Source organism: Podarcis cretensis (assembly GCF_951804945.1).
Source record: "Podarcis cretensis genome assembly, chromosome: 8".
NCBI classification, from domain to species: Eukaryota; Metazoa; Chordata; class Lepidosauria; order Squamata; family Lacertidae; genus Podarcis; species Podarcis cretensis.
In genome coordinates this window covers 9,416,751-9,444,432 of record NC_137177.1, presented here as the reverse complement: position 1 = coordinate 9,444,432, position 27,682 = coordinate 9,416,751, and the positions used below count along the sequence as shown (strand labels likewise).

The 27,682-nt window shown below is 49.3% G+C and overlaps 1 protein-coding gene across 1 annotated transcript; it reads right to left on the bottom strand.

The window, feature by feature from the left end:
- On the bottom strand, positions 1 to 27,682 carry TGFB1 (transforming growth factor beta 1). The gene is made up of 7 exons (XM_079985637.1): positions 26,909 to 27,682; positions 10,803 to 10,957; positions 9,680 to 9,806; positions 6,583 to 6,660; positions 2,973 to 3,123; positions 1,125 to 1,281; positions 1 to 338 (listed from the first exon to the last, which is right to left on the bottom strand). Exons 1-7 carry the CDS (start codon positions 27,294 to 27,296, stop codon positions 180 to 182), a joined length of 1,215 nt encoding a protein of 404 aa, XP_079841763.1. The 5' UTR covers positions 27,297 to 27,682; the 3' UTR covers positions 1 to 179.

Genomic DNA, 27,682 nt, shown 5'->3' with positions numbered 1-27,682 from the left:
TCTCACCAAATGAGGGTTTTTATTGTTTCTGTTTTTTTGTTTTGGAAAAAGATTTTGTTAGAGGGGAAGGGGAGTCTGTGTCCCTCTCCAGTCCTGACTCCTTCCCCGCTCAGATTGATTTATTTTTTTAATTCCAACTCGCCCAGAAGAGACATCCCAAGTCCACAAGTACTTTTCTCTCAGCTGCATTGACAGGATTTGACCACCATGTTGGAAAGCTGCTCCACCTTGGCTTGGCGGCCGACGTAGTACACAATCCCCAATGGCTCGAGCTCGTATGGGACACAGCAGGGCGTGGCTGAGGCAGATGGGTTGTGTTGGGTGTACAGAGACAGGACCTATCGAAACAAAATAAGAAAATACGTCTCTGGAAAGGTAACAAGGCGGATTGATCACCCTAGGGAGCGGGAGGCCAAGTTTTCAGGAAAGCAGAGGTCACGTTTATAATGGCTGCCAAGTTTCACTCATGGCACTGCACGAGTACCATATTTTTCACTCTATAAGATGCACCAGACCACAAGACACACCTAGTTTTTGGAGGAGGAAAGCAAGAAAAAAATTATTCTGAATCTCAGAAGCCAGAACAGCAAGAGGGATCGCTGCACAGTGAAAGCAGCAATCCCTCTGGCTGTTCTGGCTTCTGGGATAGCTGCGTAGCCTGCATTCGCTCCATAAGACGCACACACATTTCCCCTTACTTTTTAGGAAGGAAAAAGTGAGTCTTATAGAGCAAAAAATACGGTCATTTTTATTGTAGCAAAGCACATCACAGGACAGTGGCATTTTCTGTTGTTGCTCCCGGCCTATCGAATGCCCTTCCCACCTGCCGTCCTCAAAGAATTGGCTACCAGTTGCTTCCAGATGCCTTGTAGAGAGTTATATTTTTTCCCCAGGCTTTCTCTGACCCAGAAGAACAGTTCATTGCCGAATTCTGTCTTTGCATCTGTTTCTATGAAACCGTTCTGTTGCTTTCCCTTTCCTGCTTTTGAGATTTTTTAAAAGCAGTTTTTGGAATGCTTCAAAACAAACCCCAAAGGAGGGTTGTGTGTGAGGAAGTGGGGTGAGATGCAAGAGTCAGAAGCCTTTTCGGGAGAGGGGGGCTGAGGAGCTTTTTACGTCCTCACCTGGCTGTACTGAGTGTCCAAGCTCCAGAGATAGGGGCAGGCACCCATGCATAAGTTGGCATAGTAGCCCTTGGGTTGGGAGATCCACCGCCACTTTAAGTCCTTGCGGAAGTCGATGTACAAGGGCTTCACGCAACACTTCTTCTCCTCTGGTGACCTGGAGCGGAAGAACCCAATAAGAGTTGAGAGAATAATAATAATAATTACAGTGGTACCTCAGGTTAAGTACTTAAATCGTTCCGGAGGTCCGTTCTTAACCTGAAACTGTTCTTAACCTGAAGCACCACTTTAGCTAATGGGGTCTCCCGCTGCTGCCGCGCCGCCGGAGCACAATTTCTGTTTTCACCCTGAAGCAAAGTTCTTAACCTGAGGTAATATTTCTGGGTTAGCGGAGTCTGTAACCTGAAGCGTATGTAACCCGAGGTACCACTGTATTATTATTATTTATTTATACCCCACCCATCTGGCTGGGTTTCCCCAGCCACTCTAATATTCCAACAGAATATTAAAAAACATGATAAAACATCAAACATTAAAAACTTCCCTAAACAGGACTGCCTTCAGATGTCTTCTAAAAATCAGATAGTTGTTTATTTCCTTGACATCTGGTGGGAGGGTGTTCCACAGGGCGGGTGCCACTACCAAGAAGGCCCTCTGCTTGGTTCCCTGTAGCCTCACTTCTCACAAGGAGGGAACCACCAGAAGGCCCTCGGAGCTGGACCAAAGTGTCCGGGCAGAACGATGGGGGTGGAGACTTTTCTTTGGGTATACTGGGCCAAGGCTGTTTAGGAGTAAGGTTACCAAACGTCCCCGTTTCTAGGGGACAGTCCCCGAATTTATAAATCAGTCTCCTATCATTTCCACTACATTCCGACTGAAGTTGAAAAGTGTCCCTGGATTCATTGAAAAAAATCTGGTATCCTTAGTTTAGGGCTTTAAAGGTCAGCACCAACACTTTGAATTGTGCTTGGAAACGTACTGGGAGTCAATGTAGGTCTTTCAGGACCCGTGTTATATGGTTTCGGCGGCCGCTCCCAGTCACCAGTCTAGCTGCCGCAAAACCACAGATCCTGAAACCCAGCCAGGAGTGCAGTGGGAAATTCCTCCTGCTCCATGGCCCTTCTTCGTGTGCCGCCTCCTCCACAAGCGATCTGGAGCGTGGCAACACGAGAATGGGCCTTTTCTGTGGTGGCCCCATTTGTGGGATTCTCTCTCCAGGTAGTCTCGCCTGGCACCTTACATATATTTAGATGCCAGGCAAAAACATTCCTCTTCTCCCAGGCTAATTAAACTACCCATGGCCTTTTAAACTATGGATGCATTGTTGTTTCAGTTTGTTATTATGGTATTCATTTTTGTGTTTTTATATTGTAAACCACCCTGTGATCTTAGGATGAAGGGCGGTCTCTAAATTTAATAAATATTGCTTTTGTTTGTTATTATGGTATTCATTTTTGTTTTGTTAATATTTTAAAGCACCCTGTAAACTTAGGATGAAGGGCGGCATATAAATTTAATAAACAATGATGACGAGGAGGATGTGTTTTTAGATTGTAAGCCTTAGGGCAGGGACTGTCTTAACGCTGATTTTTGTAAGAAGTCTTTTTGGCTAAAGAGCTGCATAGAAGTGGATTCATTCATTCAGAGAAGCACAGAACTGTAGAGTTGGAAGGGACCTCAGCGGCCATCTTGTCCAACCCCCTGCAATGCTGGAATCTTTTTGCCTAACATGGGGCTATCAGATTAAGAATCTCATGCTTTACCAGCTGAGCTGTCACCCCACTTTATAGCCCACGAGGCTCTCAACAGCGAAAGAGTCTCACACAAAAAACCCCGGAAGCCACTCACTGGCTGCAATAGTCCATGCCCGCCGCTCGCTTTTGCCGGCGGTTTTGCAGGTGGTCTGCCCGCTCGGGGGGCATCGCCATCACCAGAAGATAGGGGGGCTGCTGTTTCGCCTGGCTGATCCCTTGCTGATCACCCCTCCTTAATTTGGTGCCTGGAAACAGACAAGAATTCGTTAGCCATGTCGCACGAGCTTTATTTTGTTTTCAAACCATTTGGATGCTGCCATATGTGAAACACTTTGCGGTGGCACCTTTAGTAAAGGGACCCCTGACCATTAGGTCCAGTCGTGGCTGACTCTGGGGTTGCGGCGCTCATCTTGCTTTATTGGCTGAGGGAGCCGGCGTTTGTCCGCTTGCCAATCAGTTTAGATTCTGCACTAAATTGACTGGGACTTCCGTTCCAGAGTTTAAAAGCAATGGGACATAAAGTGATGCTTTTAATTTCCTTAGGGGCTTCCTAACTTTCTTCCCATTGGCCGAGGAAGCTGGCGTCCAGCTTCTGGGTCATGTGGCCAGCATGACTAAGCTGCTTCTGGCGAACCAGAGCAGCGCACGGAAACGCCGTTTACCTTCCCGCCGGAGCGGTACCTATTTATCTACTTGCACTTTGACGTGCTTTCGAACTGCTAGGTTGGCAGGAGCAGGGACTGAGCAACGGGAGCTCACCCCGTCGCGGGGATTCGAACTACTGATCTTCTGATCGGCAAGTCCTAGGCTCTGTGGTTTAACCCACAGCGCCACCCTTTAGAAGCGCATGAATAAAATAATAATAAGGGTGAAGGCGCTTTATAAATCAGATCGATCAAATGTTTCCCCGAGTACCAGTTTCCGACGGCGTGGCTGGGGAACGGGAACTGGGCAGGCAGGGAAAATACCCTCCAGCAGCACTGACTGGAATGCCATTTACCACCCCAGACTCTTCCTAGGCCCAAGCAAGCCCTCACTGACGCTCTTCCCATCCCCTAACCCTCCTTTTGGGAAGCCTTCTTGGTCTCTTGATCATTCCTCTTCCTTGTCTGGGTGGGGGCAGAATTCTCAATGAACCGTTAAGCAAAATAAGCATGTGCTCAGGGCATCGCAGAAATTTCCCATGGCCAGATTCCCCCCCCCCCCCCCACACACACATTAATGGCCACAAGCTGCTCAACCGAGAGCTGGGTTTCTCAACGGAAGTCAATTAGAAATCCCAACAGGGCGACTATGCAACAAGTCAAGCTGGGTACCTTCTCTCTACTAAGTATAGATGCAGACGTGTTGCGTAAGATTAGCTTTGAGGACCTGACTGTGCCATTAGAAAAAGTCAGAGAGAGGAAAAATTCAAATGTAAAGGAAGTGGAAGTCCACAAAAATAAACATTGTTTTCCATCTTACTGTAGGTTACTTGTTTCATCTCGGAAAATGAAATTTTACTTTGTGCTTTATTGTTGTTTATATTTCGAATTAGGTATATATGGGGGTACTAAAATCAGGAGGGCAGCTGCAGGTTGGGCGAAGGCTGTGCTGCCCTACCGACTTGGCTTGTTTCTTTCTGCCAGCAACCTTATGTGGTTCCCACCAGGATCAGGAATGTGTGGGGTTATGGGTGCGACTGTGTAGGAAGAGGGCATCTGAGGACCTTCAGGGGGTCAGATGTGCTGACTTCTCCCTTCCTTCCCACTCTGCTGCCCATGCTAGGATAGGTGATGGGAATTAAATGCTGAGTGCTGAGGAGCAGGAAGTTTGCCTATCCCATCGGCCCACAAGTGGGAAGGCAGTCGTTCCTAAACTGCGCTGGAGGCTCCTAGGAGCCAAAAAGCAGCCATTTGCCAAAGAGGCTGCCCACCGCACCCCTGTGTGAGCCATAGAATCACAGAGTTGGAAGAGACCCTGGGGGTCATCTAGCCCAACCCCCTGGAACACAGGAATCTCAGCTAAAGCATCCATGACAGATGGCCACCCAATCTCTAAGGAGAGTCCACAACCTCCTGAGGGAGTCTGTTCCCCTGCCAAACAGCTCTTACTGTCAGATAGTTCTTTCCTGATGTTTAGTTGGAATCTCCCTTCTTGTGACATGAAGCCATTGGTCCGAGTCTACCCTCCAGACCTGGGGTCGGCAAGGCTTACCGGCCATGGGCTGGATCACTCCCACAGAGATCATCTGTGGGCTGGACCGGCGCAGCGCAATGCCAGAAATCGCGTCTGCGTATGCCCAGACGCTGAAAATCGTGCCTGCGCAGATTTCTGGTACCTGCGAATGCGCAGACTCGATTTCCAGCATAATTCGGTGAGTCCTGTGCTGTGCTCCACCGGTTTAGCACAGCGCGGGGGGGGGGGGGGGGACTCGCTGAGCAGGCAGCTCAGTTTGGGGGCAGCTCGTGGGGCGGTAAAACTGTCTTTGTGGACCGCATCTGGCCCATGGGCCTCACGTTGCCAACCCCTGCTTCAGAGTCACCGCTGTGCTTGCCTCCCTACAGCCAGATGCGTACCCACAGCCCAAAAAACATGGGCACGGCAGGGATATGAGGCACCCTGAGAGAGGGGAAAAGGCCAACTCTTATGTTTGCTGTAAGTAAAGTGAGTCAGGTGCGCAGGTGTGAAACAACTGTGGGAAAAGGTGCCTTGAGGGAGGGAAGCGTTCTGAAATTCTGGAGCGTGCCAGCCGCCAGAAGCACGACAGAACTACCCTTTCTGCGATCCGATGGTGAAGCTGTTTGCCGTCAGCACGGCAGCCTATTTTTAGCTGACAAAACCCAGCGGGTGTGTGCTAGTTTGCGTATGCAAGGGGTGTGTTTGTGTGTGTGTGTGTTGCGGGTGCTCGTGCTTCGCGCTGCCCCCTAGAGGAGGTTCCCATCGAGCTGAATCATGTGACGAAAGTGTCGCCGGAACTGGCACGGCTCCCCCCCCCACAACCCCACCCTGGGCAGAAGGTATGGCAGATATGTGTGTCAGGAGGATGAGGAAGTTCTCTAGGCCCGATTCCCAGAAGAAGGCAAGTCTCGTCCTGAAGACAGAATCCGCCGAGCCTGTGCTTACCAGTTGTTGACAGGCAAGTGACGAGGGAGATGCCAGGCAGGGACCGAAGAGAGCCTTTGGCGGGGCCTGAGAGCATGAGAAAAGCCTGAAAGATCTGGCCTGGTTTCCCACCTCGTCCAGCAGCCTCCTGTTCTCACAGTGGCCGGACGGATGCCCGCAGGATCCGAGCACGAGAGATCTCTCCCCTCCTGCGATTCACAACGACTGGTATTCAGAAACACTGCTGCCTCAAACCGTGGAGGCAATTTATAGCCATCAGGGCTAAGAGCCATGGATCGCCTTCAAGGGTGAAGGACGGGCCATGAATTTAAATCAATAAATAAAGCTGGCACTATAGGCATTAGATGTAAACCCTACAACATAAGGACATTTCCTATTTCCCTGCATTTCAGGGGGTTGGGCTGGATGACCTCTGGGGTCCCTTCCAACTCTGCCCATTCTATGATTCTCACTTCCCTCCACAACTGACCCTCCATTTTTTGTCCCCCATTTTTCACTGGCAGCGCTGGCAGGGGAAATAAGGACGTTCCGGGACCGAAACAGAGAAGGAGAGCTGTCCCTGGAAAACCAGGACCCTGAGCCCATTCCTTAGCCCTTACCTTCAACTTCCACTTTCAGTTCCTCCGCCCCACTTTCACAGGTACAGTGGGAGCTGAGGCGAAATCTTCCCAGAGGCTCTGAAATACAAACAACGTGGATTTTTGTGTGCCGTGCTCATAGGCCCCAGCAGGATTGGCAGAAGGATTTGAACCCGCAACCCCGGAGGCACACGGGCCCAAAGGTGAAGACAGGCGTTTGCCGCATTAAATCCAAGTGCGCCTTTCTCCTCCAGAGCTCAGCCCATGTGTGTACGGGAAGCGGAAGTTGGTTGCAGACAATGTCTGTTGCTTGCTCCTCCCTGACCCCCAATCTTTACACAAAGTTTTGGGTGTCTGATTAGGGAGGTTGCCTTTTTTTTAAAAAAAAAAAGTGGCAAACACGTAGATAGGAACATTAACATCTGTGACAGTAATTCAATCTGAAATTCAGTTCAGATTTCCAAATCAGTTTTTTTTAAAAGTCCTAATGAGACTTCATTAGCATTTTAATACAAAATTCTCCCAATACACACAATTCTATGTGCAATTTTGTCTGACGTGCTTATTTCTGCCGAACGATTTCCACCTAATACGACACACTTTTTCCCCAAGCTGTTTTCAGCAATGTATCCACGCACTACGTCACACGAGCATATCTATCTATTTCTGCGATTGTTACTTGGCTGGGGAAACTGTGCTGCGAAATCTGGAGAATTGTAAAATTTAAAACGACAGCAGCTGTGTTTTGGTCTGCGTGTTGTTTCTGAAAGCGTGAGTTTATTATTATTATTTATTTGCATTCTGTCCTTCATCGCAAGAACTCAGGGTGGTAAGGTAAAGGTAAAGGGACCCCTGACCATTAGGTCCAGTCGTGGCCAACTCTGGGGTTGCGGCACTCATCTTGCTTTATTGGCCGAGGGAGCCGGCGTACAGCTTCCGGGTCATGTGGCCAGTATGACGAAGCTGCTTCTGGCAAACCAGAGCAGAGCACGGAAACGCCGTTTACCTTCCCGCCAGAGTGGTACCTATTTATCTACTTGCACTTTGACGTGCTTTTGAACTGCTAGGTTGGCAGGAGCAGGGACCGAGCAACGGGAGCTCACCCCATCGTGGGGATTCGAACCACCGACCTTCTGATCAGCAAGTCCTAGGCTCAGTGGTTTAACCCACAGCACCACCCGCGTCCCTTTATTTGCATTCTGCCCTTCATCCCAAGAACTCAGGGTGGTAGGTTTGCCTTAAATGCGAGCTCAGCTGAATTCCTCACTCATCCTCCCCGAACATAAAGGCGCTCAAAGCATGGCAAGATCTGAGCCTGTCTTTGATCTGTGGGCAGCCCTGCCCAACACGGAAGCTGGGCAGTGAGGGTGCCCTCTCTTCAATATGATGCCCACCTTTCCTCTAAATCACCACACCCCAATATTTCTCTACCCATTCCTGCAGCTGATGACTATCGTCCCCTCTTAAGCTTACTAAAGCAAAAAGGGGTTTGAGATCAGAGAGGGTGAGTTGCAGGCAGACGGCCACCCGGATGCAAGAAATTTAGTGCTTGCAACGTCGCAATCCCTGCCTTCCTCTCCTCTCCTTTCAGTAGCAACCTGTGCAAAGAATGCAGCCGAGGAGTGGCGCAGGGCATGTGTGCCTGACGCATGTGCACTTTTGATCTGGCGCCTTCCAAAACACCGTGGCAGCGTGCCCAGGGCGTGGTGTGCCGACTCAGCGGATTGTGGCATTGTTTTGTTTTTTCCCAGCACCTTTTCTCCCCCTCTCACCTCCGGCACAAAGGCAAAGCAGGGAGAGGTTGCCCCACGATTCTAGTCCCCGGGGAAACAAGCATCTTGGCACTGCCTTGCAGGAGCGGCTAGGACTTAGAGGCAACTAAGTTTGTTCTGGGGATAAGCTTTTGTGTGGATGCACACTGCACATGAAAGCTTATCTCCAGAACAATCTTAGGTGGTCTCTAAGGTGCTACTGCACAGTTTTTTAATTTATTTCGACTTCGTCAGACCAACACGGCTACCTACCTGAATCTGGAAGAAGAGATGTCTGTCAATAGATGGGCTTGCACATAACGTTCAACCCACGGTTTCCTTCAACTGTGGTTTGTTCAACAAATCACACATCATCTAACAGGCTAGTTTGCGTGAAAGCTGGCTGCTACTGCTCAGACATGTGCTATGCCAGGGATAGCCAATGTGGGGCCTTCCAGATGTTGTTAGACTACAACTCCCATCAGCCACACCAGCATTGTTAGTGGTCATGGATGATGGGACTTGTAGCCCTACAAAGCTTGGCTTCTTTTTCAGTTGCTCTTAAAAGCAGAGACATCACCTGGCCGACTAAGGTCCGTATAGTTAAAGCTATGGTTTTCCCAGTAGTGATGTATGGAAATGAGAGCTGGACCATAAAGAAGGCTGATCGCCGAAGAATTGATGCTTTTGAATTATGGTGCTGGAGGAGACTCTTGAGAGTCCCATGGACTGCAAGAAAATCAAACCTATCCATTATTAAGGAAATCAGCCCTGAGTGCTCACTGGAAGGACAGATCCTGAAGCTGAGGCTCCAATACTTTGGCCACCTCATGAGAAGAAAAGACTCCCTGGAAAAGACCCTGATGTTGGGAAAGATGGAGGGCACAAGGAGAAGGGGACGACAGAGGACGAGATGGTTGGACAGTGTTCTTGAAGCTACCAGCATGAGTTTGACCAAACTGCGGGAGGCAGTGGAAGACAGGAGTGCCTGGCATGCTCTGGTCCATGCGGTCACGAAAAGTCGGACACGGCTAAACGACTAAACAAGAACAGTGCCTTTGTAACCCAGCAGGTGTCTGGGATCGAGGGTCCAAACAAACCATAGTTCAGCAAGGCTGTTGGGTTTGGACGTGCTAAAGGTGGCATGGTTTGTGAGTCAACAACAAACTTAGCAGAGAACTAACTGTGGTTATTCCGGCGGGCTAGGCTCAGTTCTTCCAACAAACCACTTTTTAGCCCCTAGTTAACCATTGTCCTCTTTTGTCACACATCCTGTTCTTCCTCTCCCCCAAGCGAATTACTCTTTCCAGCTGCCATCAACTCTGGGACCCTGCCCCGCTCACACCTTTAGCCACTTCCTGGCTTACCTGTGCTTCCAAGCCACTGCCGGAGGACGGAGGTGACGTCAAACGAAAGCCACTCCTTCTCATTTTTCACCTTCACCATACGCCCATCCATGTAGTACCAAGTGCTGTTGATCGAGTGGATCTGCTCCTGGACAGAAAGGGTAAGTGTAAACAAAGCAGTCTCTCCATCTCCGACATAAGACCCAGAGTGGTTCATTGTTCGACAGAACAACGTGCTGAAGCAATTTGAATTCAAATGCTACGCTTAATTTCTAGTTCAAGGTTCCAGTTTTTGGGGCAGAACTGGAAAACAGGGGCAACATCTGCAGAAGAGCTAGGGGAACAATGAAGTGGGCATTCGGTCCCTCCAAATTCTATGTCAATATTAGAAGGCAAACAATCCTGTCCTGACTCCTGTTTGGGACTTAATATGAATGAAGGATCCTTAGAAATAATCCACAGAAGCTGTCCTCTAAATCAAGGATCGTCCCTGGGTATGAATAAGAGAATGCCCCTGAGCATATGCCGAGAGATTAATAATAATAATAATAATAATAATAATAATAATAATAATAATAATTTATTATTTATACCCTGCCCAACTGGCTGGGTTTCCCCAGCCACTCTGGGTGGCTTCCAACAGAATATTAAAATACAATAACCTATTAAACATTAAAAGCTTCCCTAAATATTTCTAGATTCCAGTTCCCTCGCTACAGACACCTCTTCCCCACAATATTTTGATTTCTGCAGCTGAAATACTCCAGACTAATGCAGGCAAACAAATACATACTTTCTCTCTCTCTCGCTTTTTTTTTTTTTTTTGCAAATGAACATAATTTGCATAAATGTGCCTTCGTTTTGATTTCAAAATCAGAAATTTCAATTTCTCTCTCTCCCCCCCCCCCATTCTCAGGGACAGAATGCGAATGAATGATCATTAGCAATGATCCAGGGGCCTATCTTTGAAATCAGCTGTTGTCCCTGGGTGCAAATAAAAGAATGTCTCTGAGCATGTGCAGAGAAATTTCCTCCTTTCACCCACAAATAACCATAAGCATCTCCAAACGGTCTGAACAGTTTCCGGGCAAGAGGGTACAACTTGTGGGCATCTTTGAATTCCGATAGCATTTTCCCATCGTACCTGGTAAAGCTCCAATCGCTGATCCTGAACCGTTCCAGAAATGCGCATTCTCAGTTCAGCACGGTACAGCAGACTGGAGTCATGAAGGGTTTTCCGGATGTGTGATAAGTTGAACCCAAAGAAGACAGAGTAGGATGTCTTTGGCATGTAGCCTTCTGCACAGAGAGAATAGGAGAGGAGTCTTAAGTTGTTTTGTGTTTGTTTGTGCTGGTTCCGTTTGAAACACAACCAAATTATGTATTTCTTCCTTATATTCAAGAGAATATAAGCTTTGCAAAAGCTTCAGGCGACGTCTGAACTCCCCGGCAACCCGATTAACATCCCAGCAAGAGTTGAGCTGCAAATCGCTGAATGTTAGGAATTTACAAATGGAATGAAAAACAGAACTTACAATTGGAATGGAAAACAAAATTGAGCTTTGGAGGGTTACAGGGCTGCTGGATTCGGTCACCATCACTTGTCAGAGAGTAAGCCCCAATGAAGACAACAAAATTGACTCCTGAGTAGGGCTTTCTACATTTCCACAGGGGTTTGCGATATCTATCTACATATAGATATATACCGTATTTTTCCGTGTATAAGACTAGGTTTTTTAAACTAAAAAATTAGGTTTAAAATTGGGGCTCGTCTTATACATGGGTAGTGCTGAGGGATGTTTTCTTAATTTGGAGTCCCCAAAAATAGGAGCCATCTTATACATGGGGGCATCTTATAGAAAGAAAAATATGGTACGTCCTCATGAAAATTCACCAGCATTTTCCTCTGGATATACCGTACATACTTTTGTGTGCAGTTTTGCCTAACGCACACATTTTTGCAAAGCAATTTTCACTATTTTTTCCTGTCATTTTCACCAGCGTAGGCATTTGATATGCAAACTCCACCTCTTTATATGCATTTTTTGTTCCAATTACAGTGGTACCTCAGGTTAAGTACTTAATTCGTCCCGGAGGTCCGTACTTAACCTGAAACTGTTCTTAACCTGAAGCACCACTTTAGCTAATGGGGCCTCCTGCTGCTGCTGCGCCGCCGGAGCACGATTTCTGTTCTCATCCTGAAGCTAAGTTCTTAACCTGAAGCACTATTTCTGGGTTAGCGGAGTCTGTAACCTGAAGCGTATGTAACCTGAAGCGTATGTAACCCGAGGCACCACTGTACTCGGGTGGAGAACTGCATTGCAAAATTCAGAGCACTGCGAATTTCAAAGGATGGCTGAATTTCGATGCAGGTATTGTTTCAGACAGTGTGGATTAGGTAAGTTCACCTTTAAATGTAGACTGAACAGACTACTTCAGAGTAAACATGCACCAAATCCTGCTGCACCCCTATTTCTGTGGGAGAAAGTTTCTTTGCTTATATGTTCAATTTATATGTTTGTGCAATGTTTAAGGATACAGGCACTCATCTTGCGTTAGGGTTTAAGGACTCTGACGCAAGCCATTTTCTTTTTATTTTACTTTTAATGCTTTATTGAGATTAAAAAGCAAACAAACAGTCATCAAAAGAATACAGTGGTACCTTGGGTTAAGTGCTTAATTCGTTCTGGAGGTCCGTTCTTAACCTGAAACTGTTCTCAACCTGAAGCACCATTTTAGCTAATGGGGCCTCCTGCTGCTGCCGCGCTGCCAGAGCTGTTCTCATCCTGAAGCAAAGTATTTAACCCAAGGTACTATTTCTGGGTTAGCGGAGTCTGTAACCTGAAGCATATGTAACCTGAAGCATATGTAACCCGAGGTACCACTGTATCTTGGTTCCTCTTCCATTCCCACAGAGCCCAGAAATTCTGGCTCCTGCCTCTGTAATACACCTTGCCAAAAATTAACTTACTTTCTTCTTACGTAATTGTCTTTCTATAGAGACTATCCGCAACGTATTTGATATACTGCACTCTTCTTTTTCAATCATTTGTTGTTGTTTAGTCGTTTAGTCGTGTCTGACTCTTCGTGACCCCGTGGACCAGAGCACGCCAGGCACTCCTGTCTTCTTTCAATCATAGCATATCACAATTGTCTTATTTCCCTAAGGTTTTCTACTATTCCGCAAACCATTTTCAAATGCTCCCACATTCAACAGAAATCTACCTGCAAGTAAGGCAAAGGAAGAGGAAGCTGGGATCCAGAAACATTCTAATCCAGTCCTCTGGAAGTTCTCCTTTTTGAAGAGGAGCAATTGAAACTAATGGCATTTTAATTTATTTATTTTTGCTGGCTGGCATTGACTTTTGATGCCTCTCATTTGGTGTGCCCTCACCCCTCAGGCCACAGGATCTTCTGCCCTTGCCTGTTCCAATGACATGTAGATACCCTAAGTTATCACATGGTTGCCAACTGACCAGGGGAGAGAGAAAAACCAAGATTAGACTGCTTCTATGCCCTTATAAGGGACGCGGGTGGCGCTGTGGGTTAAACCACAGAGCCTAGGACTTGCTGGTCAGAAGGTCGGCGGTTCGAATCCCTGCGACAGGGTGAGCTCCCGTTGCTCGGTCCCTGCTCCTCCAACCTAGCAGTTCGAAAGCACAAAGTGCAAATAGATAAATAGGTACGGCTCCAGCGGGAAGGTGAACGGCGTTTCCGTGCGCTGCTCTGGTTCGCCAGAAGCGGCTTAGTCATGCTGGCCACATGACCCGGAAGCTGTACGCCGGATCCTTCAGCCAGTAAAGCGAGATGAGCGCTGCAACCCCAGAGTCGGTCACGACTGGACCTAATGGTCAGGGGTCCCTTTACCTTTACCTTTACGCCCTTATAAATCACTTGATGCATGGAAATCAGCAGGGACAAGCTTTTTCGCCTCATGCAGATAAGCATCAGCACCTGCTGACACCTGCGAAGCAAGTGGCAAGTTAAAAAGCACAGGAGCGTGGGCTAGATAAAAAAGTTGGCAACCTCATCTTCCACACCCTACCACTCTTCTTTGCAGCTATGCCAAACACCAGCCCAGATTCCCTGGCAGGATTCTGTTGCCTCTGGAGGGTCAAATTTCGGAAGTATGTGAGAGTGGAGTCAATTAATAGCGATGGGGAATCCGAAACGCCAGAGGGGACTGCTTGGGTGGATCCCAGGTTTCTGCTTCCAGATCTCCAGGAAGATGCCATATCCTAATGCGTACATCAATAACAGAAACAAGAGCCAAGCAGGAGCTCTGGAAACCTGCTTGTAAATGAATTTCTTATTTAAATCCCACGCCAGCCTTTGCCAACTTCATAAGTTTTGGACTACAGTGGTACCTCGGGTTACATATGCTTCAGGTTACATACGCTTCAGGTTACATACGCTTCAGGTTACAGACACCGCTAACCCAGAAATAGTGCTTCAGGTTAAGAACTTTGCTTCAGGATGAGAACAGAAATTGTGCTCCAGCGGCGCAGCAGCAGCAGGAGGCCCCATTAGCTAAAGTGGTGCTTCAGGTTAAGAACAGTTTCAGGTTAAGAACAGACCTCTGGAACGAATTAAGTACTTAACCCAAGGTACCACTGTACAATTCTCATTCACCCAAGCCCTAGAGTTATAGGCAAAAATATCTGCAGTGGCGAAGGCTGCCCTATGACCACTGCCTCTGTATGGGCCTCCCCATGCTTTTCCATGACTCAGGAATGGCTAACTGCATATTTCTGCGTCAAGTGCAACTTCAGAAACAATTTGAGCCGACGTACATTATCCTCCCCATTTCACAGATCCTGGGACTGAGGACGAGCAAGGTTGCCACACTGCAACAAGATCTTGCTCCTTTATACATAGGAATCTGGTCCTCTGTGTGTTTAAAACAGAAAAGGGACCCCAGACCGTTAGGTCCAGTCGCGGACGACTCTGGGGTTGCGGCGCTCATCTTGCTTTACTGGACGAGGGAGCCAGCGTATAGCTTCCGGGTCATGTGGCCAGCATGACTAAGCTGCTTCTGGCAAACCAGAGCGGCGCACGGAAATGCCGTTTACCGCTGGAGCAGTACTTATTTATCTACTTGCACTTTGACATGCTTTCGAACTGCTAGGTTGGCAGGAGCAGGGACCGAGCAACAGGAGCGGGGATTCGAACCGCCGACCTTCTGATCGGCAAGCCCTAGGCTCTGTGGTTTAGACCACAGCGCCACCCGCATCCCTCTGTGTGTTTAGGTAAAGGTAAAGGGACTCCTGACCATTAAGTCCAGTCATGGCTGACTCTGGGGTTGTGGGACTCATCTCGCTTTATTGGCTGAGGGAGCCGGCGTTTGTCCGCTTGCCAATCAGTTTAGATTCTGCACTAAATTGCCTGGGACTTCCGTTCCAGAGTTTAAAAGCAATGGGACGTAAAGTGATGCTTTTAATTTCCTTAGGGGCTTACTAACTTTCTTCCCATAACCTGGCCGCGGATTTCCTAGTAAGGTCGGTTAAGAGAGAGAAAAAGGATGCTATGGCCATCCAGGGAGTTTCCATCTGAGTGGAGATTTGAACCCAGGGCTCTCTGGTTCAGCTCCAGCCCTCTGCAGGCTTTCTCTCCCTCTCTCTGAAAGCCAACTGCCACAGGCCACAGACACACCCCAAAACGAAGCCCCATATTTGCAGCCGTCTGACACTGACACAGCATCTATTTATGGTACAGGAAGAGTCTATTTTTAAGCTTCTCTTCCTCGCAGGATCAAAGAAGCTTTGACTCCAGCTCCTCATCCCATCTCGTCCCACATACATGGTCAAATCAGCTGCCCTGCAAGTTCCCATCTCCAGGACAAAGACCGTGATGTGTAAGGGGAACGCTCCCTTTCTTCTTCATCATTCCACCCCCTTAAATATATATATATATATATATATATATATATATATATATATAGCATGCAGTGCTTGGCAAAGGAGAACAGGGTATGCCCATTTTGCATTTAAGTGAACGTGGAGTTCAGAGCAAAAGTCGGGGGAAGGAGAGAGACATTTGATAGCTGCAGGGCAAGTAGAAATTCTTGTTTTGGGGAAACTTTTTCCAAGCGCCGTGTCTCACGGTTTCTCCTGGTTCTACGGCCCGCATCTCTTTCTTGCGCCATTAACAGCAGGCTGGCAAGCAGAAATTTAGTTAATTTAGCAAACAGAAATGTTAAGATTTTCCTGGCCTGGAAATGCAAGCAGGGAGGGAAAGTTTCACTTGCTTAATTCCTGTCTGCATGTTAGGATGGTGCTTTCTTTAATTTTTAAAAATCTGCTGGTACAGCTGTGTAGGCAGCATCTTTTTAAAGCACATTCAAAGACCATTCCTCCCCCTGCAAAATAAAAATAAAAATCATGGGAACTGTAGTTTACCTTCGCACAGAGTTGCAATTCCAAGCACCCTTAGCAAACTATAATTCTCAGTATTAATTGGGGGGGAGGAATATGCTTTGAATGTGCTTTAAAGGTATGGTGTATATGCTGCTACTCATTTGCTGTTTCCCATTTGAAAGGGTAAGAATTCATTTCACGCACCTGAGGAAGTGGGCTTGAGTCCACAGAACCTCGTGCCACAGTACATTGTATGATAGCCTTTAAGATGGCCCAAGACTCTTTGAGTCTAACTTGGGGTACCTCAGTGGAAAGTCCTCAGCACACACACACACCCCAAGTCTCAACGCTGCTCCAACAGCAGTATTCAGAAGAAACCTGATTGTCAGACTTCCACTTCCCTTCTTCAAAGTTTGGTGCAGTCAACGCTTTTCGTTTCCACATGACTCTTGCGGAGGGAGGCTGTGGTCTCTTGTAAATTGAGGATTTATGTTTTACAGCTGCAAAGACAGAGATAAGGCTGTCTCCATTGAACAGCCCCAGTTTATCACCCTAAGGAAATTCCCAAGCTATTTTGGGACTTTCCAGTGTTACATCTCCAGAGATAAGAGGATGAGATCGGTTTCTATCTACTGTCCTTGTGACCTTGTGAGTGGTTCATGGTGTCTGTCAGCCTCAGTTTCCCTCAGCTGTAAAATGGGGATAAGACTATGAAGCCTTGAATGGCATTTCTAGGCAGCCTTCTCCCATAAAAACCAGCAAACTCACCAAGATAATCAATAGAGACTGGGTGGCTACCAGAAATGGCCTCCTCTGTCGCCTTTTGGATTTATCCTTATTTAATCTCTGCCTGTAGGGTTTATAGCTCTGTGGCTACTGCTGTTGATCTCTTGCAGTGCATTCCTAACCATTTCTACTCCAAATGTGTGCTGCTGAACTCAGTTCATTTGCACTGGCTTAGGTATGTTTGTTAAACCACTTTGGAGGCGAAGTACTAAAAGGCTGCGTATAGGTTTCTCCTGTAAACAGGGAGGCAAGGGTTTCGCATTCCATAAATCCAGATACTCCTGGTGCTTCTGTATCCGGAAGAAGGATCTGGCAATAGGAACATAATAAGAGCTATTCTGGATCAGCCAAAGACCATCTGCTCCAGCATCTTGCAAGCAGGGCGTACTTATGCTTTCCTGCAACTGAATGAATGAATTTACTTTATTATGGTCACAGGCCAGCATAATTCCTGCAGCTGGTCTTCTGCTTCTGTCTAATCTTCTGTTAAAGCCAGCCATGTTGATGCCCACTGTAACATCTCACGGGAGCAAATTCCTCGTGGCGTTTTCATTCTCGGGGCACTTTCTTTATAGCGTATTTAGAATTTGGGGTCGGTGCAGGATTTCAAGCCTATTTCATCATTGCAAAGTGGCAGAGTGGGTGCAATTTTCTATCCTGCAAGCATTTTCTGCAGCCCACACTTCCTGACCTCCACGAAGTCTTCCCCTGGGTTTTGACTGACGCATGGGCACCCAGGAAGGCGGCAGACCATGGGACAAGCAATTTATAGAATGAAAAGACACTCATGAACCCCTCCGTGCCACCTCAGAAGGAAAAGTCCTTGCATCGAGAACCCTGCACCGCACACCTGAGAGTTTCACTGGGAGCCTTCTCTCCCCTCTGATAATTTTAAAGTGTTGTTTCTTTCCTCGTTAACTGATGCAGAATGGTTGGGGGAAGTGAAGGGGTGTTTGCGTTGAATTTTCAGCACAGTTCTAGCGTCAGGCCGCTGCCACAGGCCAGGAAGTGGCAAGACCAGGAAAGAAGCAGACCACAGAAGGGAGTAAGCCCTGGGGAAGCCAGGCTCCGGTCCGCCCACCTGCTTAAACTTTCCACGTGGATCAAGTGTTAAGTCACGCTGAGGAAATGTGGGTGGCTTGACTTCTGTCGAAACAGGGAAGTCAAGCAGCGCTGCTACCTCCCCACCCGCCCCCAGGGCCTTCTGCCGTTGTTTGTTTTGCCAACTGCCCTGGTCGGAAACTAGCAATTCCCCCTGTTCCAAGGGGCTGTTTGAAGGACGGATACTCTGCAGAAACTTCCAGGCGTGCTATTTTATCATCACACCAGGCTCTTTCGGGGGGGGGGGGGCAGAGGGGAGGATGCAAGTCACCAGAAATGGATCCCTAGTGTGGGGATCGGCAGCTGGCAGCCTCTGTACCAAATGAGGTCCTCTGAGCACACGACGTGCCAACCAAATGGGCAGAGGAAGGGCACGGAATGGCCCCTGTGTCCACAGGTGGGAGGTGGGTCAGGATGGAATGGCCCCTGTGTCCACAGGTGGGTCAGGATGGAATGGCCCCTGTGTTGACAGGTGGGAGGTGGGTCAGGATGGAATGGGCCCTGTGTCCACAGGTGGGAGGTGGGTCAGGATGGAATGGGCCCTATGTTGACAGGTGGGAGGTGGGTCAGGATGGAATGGGCCCTGTGTCCACAGGTGGGAGGTGGGTCAGGATGGAATGGGCCCTGTGTCCACAGGTGGGAGGTGGGTCAGGATGGAATGGCCCCTGTGTCCACAGGTGGGAGCTGGGTCAGGATGGAATGGCCCCTGTGTCCACAGGTGGGTCAGGATGGAATGGCCCCTGTGTCCACAGGTGGGTCAGGATGGAATGGCCCCTGTGTTGACAGGTGGGAGGTGGGTCAGGATGGAATGGGCCCTGTGTCCACAGGTGGGAGGTGGGTCAGGATGGAATGGGCCCTGTGTCCACAGGTGGGAGGTGGGTCAGGATGGAATGGGCCCTGTGTTGACAGGTGGGAGGTGGGTCAGGATGGAATGGGCCCTGTGTTGACAGGTGGGAGGTGGGTCAGGATGGAATGGGCCCTATGTTGACAGGTGGGAGGTGGGTCAGGATGGAATGGGCCCTGTGTCCACAGGTGGGAGGTGGGTCAGGATGGAATGGGCCCTGTGTCCACAGGTGGGAGGTGGGTCAGGATGGAATGGGCCCTGTGTTGACAGGTGGGAGGTGGGTCAGGATGGAATGGGCCCTGTGTCCACAGGTGGGAGATGGGTCAGGATGGAATGGGCTCTGTGTCCACAGGTGGGAGGTGGGTCAGGATGGAATGGGCCCTGTGTCCACAGGTGGGTCAGGATGGAATGGCCCCTGTGTTGACAGGTGGGAGGTGGGTCAGGATGGAATGGGCCCTGTGTCCACAGGTGGGAGGTGGGTCAGGATGGAATGGGCCCTATGTTGACAGGTGGGAGGTGGGTCAGGATGGAATGGGCCCTGTGTCCACAGGTGGGAGGTGGGTCAGGATGGAATGGGCCCTGTGTTGACAGGTGGGAGGTGGGTCAGGATGGAATGGGCCCTGTGTCCACAAGTGGGATGTGGGTGAGGATGGACTGGCCCCTGTGTCCACAAGTGGGAGGTGGGTCAGGATGGACTGGGCCCTGTGTCCACAGGTGGGAGATGGGTCAGGATGGAATGGGCCCTGTGTCCGCAGGTGGGAGGTGGGTCAGGATGGAATGGGCTCTGTGTCCACAGGTGGGAGGTGGGTCAGGATGGAATGGGCCCTGTGTCCACAGGTGGGAGGTGGGTCAGGATGGAATGGCCCCTGTGTCCACAGGTGGGTCAGGATGGAATGGCCCCTGTGTTGACAGGTGGGAGGTGGGTCAGGATGGAATGGGCTCTGTGTCCACAGGTGGGATGTGGGTGAGGATGGACTGGCCCCTGTGTCCACAGGTGGGAGGTGGGCCAGGATGGACCAGGGCGTGATGATACTAGGATGGGAAACCTGCAGCATCCGAAGAAGTGTGCATGCACACGAAAGCTCGCACCAATAACAAACTTAGTTGGTCTCTAAGGCACTACTGGAAGGAATTTTTTTATACTGTGGTCCTCTAGTTGTTGGTGAGCTCCAGTCTCCATCAGTGCCAGCCAGCATATCTGACTGTGAAAAACGATGGGATCTGCAGGGCAACAGATTCCTGGCCACTTTTCTAAACCATGTTCATGGTATGATGGGTGATATGCAACAGGAGTTCAGTGGGGGGGGGGGCTCTTTCCCACTTTCTGTCTACTGAAGGATGGGGTAGAAATAGATTCAAATAAATATATCAAATAGACAAAACGCATCTGGGATAGCTCAGTCAGTGGAGCACAAGACTCTTAATCTCAGGGACATGGGTTCAAGCCCCACGTTGGGCAAAAAGATCCCTGCATGGCAGGGGATTGGACTAGATGACCGCTGAGGTCCTTCCAACTCTACCATTCTATGCTTCTGTGAATGAATGAATGAATGAATGAATGAATGGACTTCTATGCAGCTCTGTAGCATAGACTCTTCCAACGCTATGATTCTATGATTTCCAGTGAAAAGAGGGTTGAATCCAAAATAGTGTTGTCACTCATTTCCTTATCACAAGGTTTTCTGCTTGTACAGTGGGGACTGTCTCCCCTCTCCTCCTCCCTGTGTCCCCCCCCCAATAAATCGTGGGATTCCCCCCACCTTCTGAAGCCGGTTTTGGGAGGGCGTGCCTGTGTCCAGTTGCACAAGCGTAAATCCTCGTGCTAATGGAACATGGGCACTGTACACCACTCTCAGTCTTGAGATGGAAAACCCACAAGTACTCACAACCAACGCCAGCTATCCTGCGAGTGCCGCAGCCAAAAGCAGGGTGTCCCCCCCCCCGAAATTGCCATATGTCCTTGATCAGCAACTACAAAAGAAGTCCAGAATAGCCACACCAGATCAGACCAAAGGTCCATGGATTCTTGCACCCAGCGGTTGCATCAGCAGACAGACAGCTGTTTCTTGTAAGACTGCGGGACATGCAAGACAATGTCCTCTCTGGCACCTGGCATTTAGAGATATACTGAATCTGAACTGGAGGTTCTACGGAGCTGTCGGGGTTCATAGCCCCCGAGAGACCTATGTTCCATAAATCCAATTCCCTTTTAAAAGTGTCTGAACCTGCAGCCATCAACACACCTTATGGATTCAATAAACAGAACTGTGTTGTGTGAATAACACCTTTCTTTCTCCTGTCCCAGATCTACTGCAAATTCAGTCACTGGGTGAACTTGAGTTCCAACATGCATAATCTCCTAAGCCTCTGTTGCTGCGGCAGGAAACCTCCTGCAGCCCTGAAGATATTGTCAGACTACAACTCCCATCATCCCTGACCGTGACTGGCCAGAGTTTTGGATTCCCAAAACATCTGGAGGGCCACAGCTTCCCTACCCCTGGTTTAAAACACTGCAAAAGCTGAAATGAACTGGAGCTTCTACTCTCACTCCAGAAAAGGCTCCTGCACCTTTAAGAGTCTTCTTAGGGCCTCAGATGATAAGCGGGTAAGCATGAACCTCCATGTACAGGGGCACTATACTTCTGGTTAAGATACAGTGGTACCTCGGGTTAAGAACTTAATTCGTTCTAGAGGTCTGTTCTTAACCTGAAACTGTTCTTAACCTGATGCACCATTTTAGCTAATGGGGCTTCCTGCTGCGCCACTGCTGAACGATTTCTGTTCTCATCCTGAAGCAAAGTTCTTAACCCAAGGTACTATTTCTGGGTTAGCGGAGTCTGTAACCTGAAGCGTATGTAACCTGAAACGTATGTAACCCGAGGTACAACTGTAATACACCTTGCCAAAAATTAACTTACTTTCTTCTTACGTAATTTCTATAGAGACTTCTACAGAAGTCTTTCTATAGAGACTGTCTACAACGTATTTGATATACCACACTCTTCATTTTCACTCTTCGTTTCTGGGTTAGCGGAGTCTGTAACTTGAAGCGTCTGTAACATGAAGCATATGTAACCCAAGATAAATATGAGTGTATCTGAAGAAGTGTGCATGCACACGAAAGCTCATACCAAGAACTAACTTAGTTGGTCTTTAAGGTGCTACTGGAAGGAATTTTTTTATTTTGTTTTGACCAAGGTACCACTGTACAAGGAGTAAATAAAAGGGGAAAGGCCCTAATTTCCGCCTCAGAGCTTCTACTTCCACCCAAATGACAGAAAGTTGGGCAGGATTTATCCAGCAACATAACGCAACCATTTGCATCGGTGGATTTTGGAACGAACTTGTTAAAACCTTTTTTTCCGACTGGTTTGTGCTTTCAACAGCAGCCCGACCTGAGTAGACGCACTGGGGAGGAGACAGCAATTACCCTGGCCTAACGCGTTCCGAGGAAAGGGGATTTTGCGTAGGCAAGGCTAAGAGGACCCAAATGCCTCCTTGGCAAAAACGACCGGCACGTGCTGGCACTATCCTGGGCTGCCATCTTATCTCCCAGAGACTACACAAAACGTACAAGTTCCCGCCTCCGCCTGCGGGCCCGAGTTCCGTTTCGGCAGCGTGCCAGCCACTCCTAGGCACGTAATTACACCCCAAACAAGCCTGAGACGGCTGCTCCCTGGGTGGATGCGGGATCCTCTGATCCAAGGGAAAGATCCGATCTTTGCAGATTCGGGCCTCTTCAGACCTGCTGCCAACACCAACACCCCTCCTGGGCCTGCGCATCTCGTTCAAAAGCCCTCCATACATTTTCTTCTTTTCTTTTAAAGCATATATCCTGTCTCTCCCCCAAAAAGACCCCACACAGCTCCAGGCATCTGTTGGTGCATTTAGGTGGCTCGTTTTTTCCACACGAGGAGCAAACTTCTGTAAAAGGTGGGGAGGAAAGAAACAAGAGTTCTGCTCTTCCCAGCAAGGGTTGCAGAAAGCCCAGTATAGCTAAAAGTTAGGGCTTCCTGGGTGCAAATGCCCGGGTTGCCAACTTTTTCCTGCTGGCCCTGCCTCTGTGCCCTTAACAACAGCTGTTGGATGCTAAGAGCTGTTTGACAGTGAAAAGGTAAAAGGTAAAGGTAAAGGTACCCCTGCCCGTACGGGCCAGTCTTGACAGACTCTGGGGTTGTGCGCCCATCTCACTTAAGAGGCCAGGGGCCAGCGCTGTCCGGAGACACTTCCGGGTCACGTGGCCAGCGTGACATCGCTGCTCTGGCGAGCCAGAGCCGCACATGGAAACGCCGTTTACCTTCCCGCTGGTAAGCGGTCCCTATTTATCTACTTGCACCCGGAGGTGCTTTCGAACTGCTAGGTTGGCAGGCGCTGGGACCGAGCAGCGGGAGCGCACCCCGCCGCAGGGATTCGAACTGCCGACCTTTCGATCGGCAAGTCCTAGGCGCTGAGGCTTTAACCCACAGCGCCACCTGCGAAAAGGACTCCCTCAAAAGGCGGTTTCTCCTTCCTTGGAGAAGGAAGAGTAATAATACCACTCTATTCTGCCTTGGTCAGACCACAGGCTGAGACCCTACCTGCCTGTGGACTGTCTTGCCAGAGTGGTGCATGCTCTAGTTATCTCCCGTTTGGCCTACTGCTATGAGCTCTACATGGGGCTACCCTTGAAGGTGACCCGGAAACTACAACTAATCCAGAATGCGGCAGCTAGACTGGTAACTGGAGGCGGCTGCCGAGACCATATAACACCGGTCCTGAAAGACCTACATTGGCTCCCAGTACATTTCCAAGCACAATTCAAGGTGTTGGTGCTGAACTTTAAAGCCCTAAATGGCGTCGGCCCATACACCTGAAGGAGCGTCTCCACCCCCATCGTTCTGCCCGGACACTGAGGTCTAGCGCCGAGGGCCTTCTGGCGGTTCCCTCATTGCAAGAAGCCAAGTTACAGGGAACCAGGCAGAGGGCCTTCTTGGTAGTGGCGCCCGCCCTGTGGAACACCCTCCCATCCGATGTCAAAGAGATAAACAACTACCTGACATTTAGAAGACATCTGAAGGCAGCCCTGTTCAGGGAAATTTTTAATATGTGTGGCATTTTAATGTATTTTTAATCTTTGTTGGAAGCCGCCCAGAGTGGCTGGGGAAACCCAGCCAGATGGGCGGGGTACAAATAATAAATTACTATTACACTTGGGAGTACTGTGTCCAAGTCTGGGCACCACACTTTAAGAGGGATGTTGACAAGCTGGAGAGTGGGCAGAGGAGGGCAACCAAGATGATCAAAGGTCTGGAAACCAGGCCTTATGAGGAATGGTTGAAGGAGCTGTGTATGTTTAGCCTGGAAAAGAGGAGACTGAGAGGAGATATGACAGCCATCTTCAAATATCTTAAAGGTTGCCACATGGAAGATGGAGCATGCTTGTTTTCTCCTGCTCAGGAGGGAAGGACTCAAACCAGTGGCTTCAAGCTACAAGAAAGGAGATTCCGACTAAACATTCGGAAAAATACTTTCTGAGAGTAAGAGCTGTTCAGCAGTGGAACAGACTCCCATGAGAGGCGGTGGACTCTCCTTCCTTGGAGATATTTTTAAACAGAGGTTGGGTGGCCATCTGTCAGGGATGCTTTAGCTGAGATTCCTGCATCGCAGGGGGTCAGACTAGATGACCCTCGGGTCCCTTCCAACTCTTAAGATTCTACGATTCTGTGAGCTGACCAGGCGAAACCTTTTCTGGCGTGGAGGCAGTGATGTGAGAAAACTTCTTCCTGCTGTATGTTTGTGTGTGTCTGGAGTCAAGCTTGCTGTGGAAGTCCCAGGAGCGGGGGGCGGCGGGGAGGGGGGGAGTAGCAGCTAACCCTGAGGAGAAAGCAAAGGACCCCTGCTTGAATTTTCAAAACGGAATTTGCAAACTTTGACTTGCCCGCAGCTGTGCGGTAGCATTGCAACACGTTGACCAGCAAGGGGCCTTCAGGGAGAAGTGGCGAAGGGGGGGGGTGTATTTGCTGGGCCGTTTTTGCCGGAAATCGCAAGATCCGATCGACCCAACTCCTTTTTCACTGCCCCCTCCCCTCCCCGCCAACTCCATCCCCACCCGCCCCAGGGGGAAAGCTGATTTTTGCACACACACACACATACAATTTCCTCCCATCCTCAGAGGACTTCTCACGGGTGCCTGGGCTTCACAGAGCGCCTGCTGACACGGCTATAACATGACAGCCCGGATCCTCGTGCAAAGAGAAAGGAAGTGGAAACTAGAGGCAATAGCGCTCTCTCTCTCTCTCTCTCTCTCTGGAGCCAACAACAGCAGCTAAGAGGCAGAAACGATACAACCTTAATCCGCATTAAGACCATACCGATTCTAATCACGACACTACTCACCTGCCTTAAACCTGCTCCTAAAAAACCCTAATCGGGTCCCTTTTTTTTTTTTTTTAACACCAAGCCTCCCGTCTGGGAAAATGGCTTATTTATAACTTCCGAGTATGTACAGAGTCCACTTCTCGTGTGACCAAATGCTGGCAGCTTTCCCGTCCCCTCCCTACCCTCCACCCCAAATTTCTGAAATTAAAAGCATGGATGTAAACCTAGGCTGTTCAAGAATAAGTTTATAGTTTATAGAGTGGGTCTGTCCAACCCCAGTGTTCTCTGTCTGCAGTCTGTAGGAGCTGCTCTTCCGGGTCTCAGTTATTGGTCTGTTCCTGGGGTCTGGGGAAGGGGGCTTCTCTGCCTTTCCCCCACTGAACTGGGTCCCCCTCTTCTGCCAGAATGCATTGCTGTCCCTGATGAAACTGCGCTCTGGCTGGCAGCCAGTACTGTCAGCTCAAAAGGCAGCAAATTCTGGATCCTGCCTGGTCCCACTGCCCCAGACTGACTGACCAAGTTCTGCCCGCCCCAGTTTCCTGAAATAATAATATATATTTTTAAAACGGCGACCCCGTATCAAGGGCCAGCCCTCATCATGGATACCTTGGCATGTGGTGGTTGCAATGATCAGATCAACTCACGCCAAATTCCAGCTGCTGCTGCTGCTGCCGCCGCCTCCCTGGGACCAGGCAGAAGGTGAGCACCTCCTGCCCATGTGCAGAACTAGTAACAGCTTCTCTGCTTTTGGTTTTATTTCCTTTGCTCTTGGTTTTATTTCCAATTTTCTTGCACTCTTTGTCACATTAGGTTTGCACCCAGCTCTGTGCCTTTAAGAGCCTGGCCTGAAGAACATTTAAGAGGTAAAACTCTTCCCACCGTTTTTCAGGAAAAGCTTCACCTTTTGAATTTCCGCCTGCCGGGATGCTGCACAGGAGCAGGGCCGGAATAAAAAGGTGGCCACCTTAGGGGAAACCCCTTTGCCACAAGGTATTGGTGGTAAGTCCTGAAGAATTAAATAAGCTTCCAGGTTTTAGGGTCAAAGGTAAAATTTTCCATAAGAGGCGCTGCTTATCCTTTTCCAGTTTGTATCAACATCTTCGGAACGCGCCAACCTCTCACCCCTCTTCCCAAACCCCTTCTTCATCTCATATTCTCTGGCGATATTTATTGCCATTTTACACACGGAATGCTTTTTTTAAAAAAAAAAAGGTCTTGCTTAAACTCTGGGTGCGAATCCTGCTCCATTGCATCGCTAAACCTAAGTGCAAAGTAACAAACATTTCCTTCTCTCTCTCTCTCTCTCTCTCTCGTTCTTTAAATTAACCTTTTTATTATAAATCAATATTAGGAGGCCTGGGAAACAGCAGTGGGTGGCCTGGGGCAAGCCACTTTCGCAAGGCCATCCATCGGTGCCTCTCAGCCCTTTATAGCAGCTTGCAAGGTGCTCAACAACCTCTCCGCTATTTTCGAAGTCTCAGGCAATGAAATACCTGGCAGGTGCCCCGAGTTTGCCAGCGGGTCGCACCTTACCCCGGCCTAACCTTTGAGTCGGTTGCCAGCTTTCTAAATTGGCCCTGCACCTCTGCCTAAAAGCTGAGAAATCAAAGGGGTGAGGATTTTCCCTTTAAGTGGGGGGGACGGACTGAATTTCTGGATGTCACCCTGTTCCTAAAGGAATAGGAGCAGGGTCGGGTGGGGGGGGGGACACCAACCTAGCCCTGGTTCCTCGTCCTGCTCTAACCAGTAGACCTCATGGCCTACCCTCCTAGATACAAACACCCCCTTTCTCTCCCGTGGTCTCACCGTGGTTCGGGGGAAGCATGTTGAACCTGTGCACCTCCTTGGCGTAGTACTCTTCCTGGGGGGTCTCCTTGGGGTCTTCCGCCGTCATTTCCCGGATGACTTCCAGGGTGCTGTTGTACAGAGCCACAATGTCTTCGGGCAGCACCCGCGAGTCGGGGTCTTCCACCTCTGGCGGGCTGGTCAGCTTGAGCTTGCTGAGGATCTGGCCCCGAATGGCCTCGATCCGCTTGCGCTTTATCATATCCATGTCCAGAGTTTTGCAAGTGGACAAGGCGAGAGCCGCGCAGAGGTGCTCCAGCGCCAGGAGCAGGAGGAAGAGCCAGCCAGCGGCCCGCGAACACCGAGAAATACTTTTCCAGCCGCAGGCTCTCAAAACCAACATCTTCATGATTTCTCCACCCCCTTGTCGCTTCTGCTCTCGGTGCCAAAAAGGAGCGGTGGGGAAAGCAAGAAGAAGAAGAGCCGCCCTAGTTTCTTGCCGTTTTTTCTCAGTCCTTTCCCTGCATCTGACAAAGTAGGCTGTTTCCTACAGAAGCCCCACTCACCGTCGAGTCCCTCAAGTATAAAGCGCCGGTTTCAGATTCGAACCGGTTTCAGATCTGTGAACCGTCTCCAAAGTCTGGGCTGCCGGTTTTCAAAAGTGGAGGAGACTCACCTTACGCTTAGCAGAGCCTCGATGCAGCCCATGTGCCTGGCGATTCGGAGGGCGCCCACGTTCAGCCTCGGCACCCGGCCGTGGCAGCCCGAACGCCCATCACCGGGGAGGTCGAGGCT

Coding starts and splice junctions, on each gene's coding strand:
- TGFB1 (XM_079985637.1), bottom strand. CDS start 27,296: ATGAAGATGTTGGTTTTGAGAGCCTGCGGCTGGAAAAGTATTTCTCGG. Junction 10,958..26,908: donor CATGCTTCCCCCGAACCACG/GTGAGACCACGG, acceptor CTCTCTGTGCAG/AAGGCTACATGCCAAAGACA. Junction 1,282..2,972: donor GGCATGGACTATTGCAGCCA/GTGAGTGGCTTC, acceptor CTTCCGCTCCAG/GTCACCAGAGGAGAAGAAGT.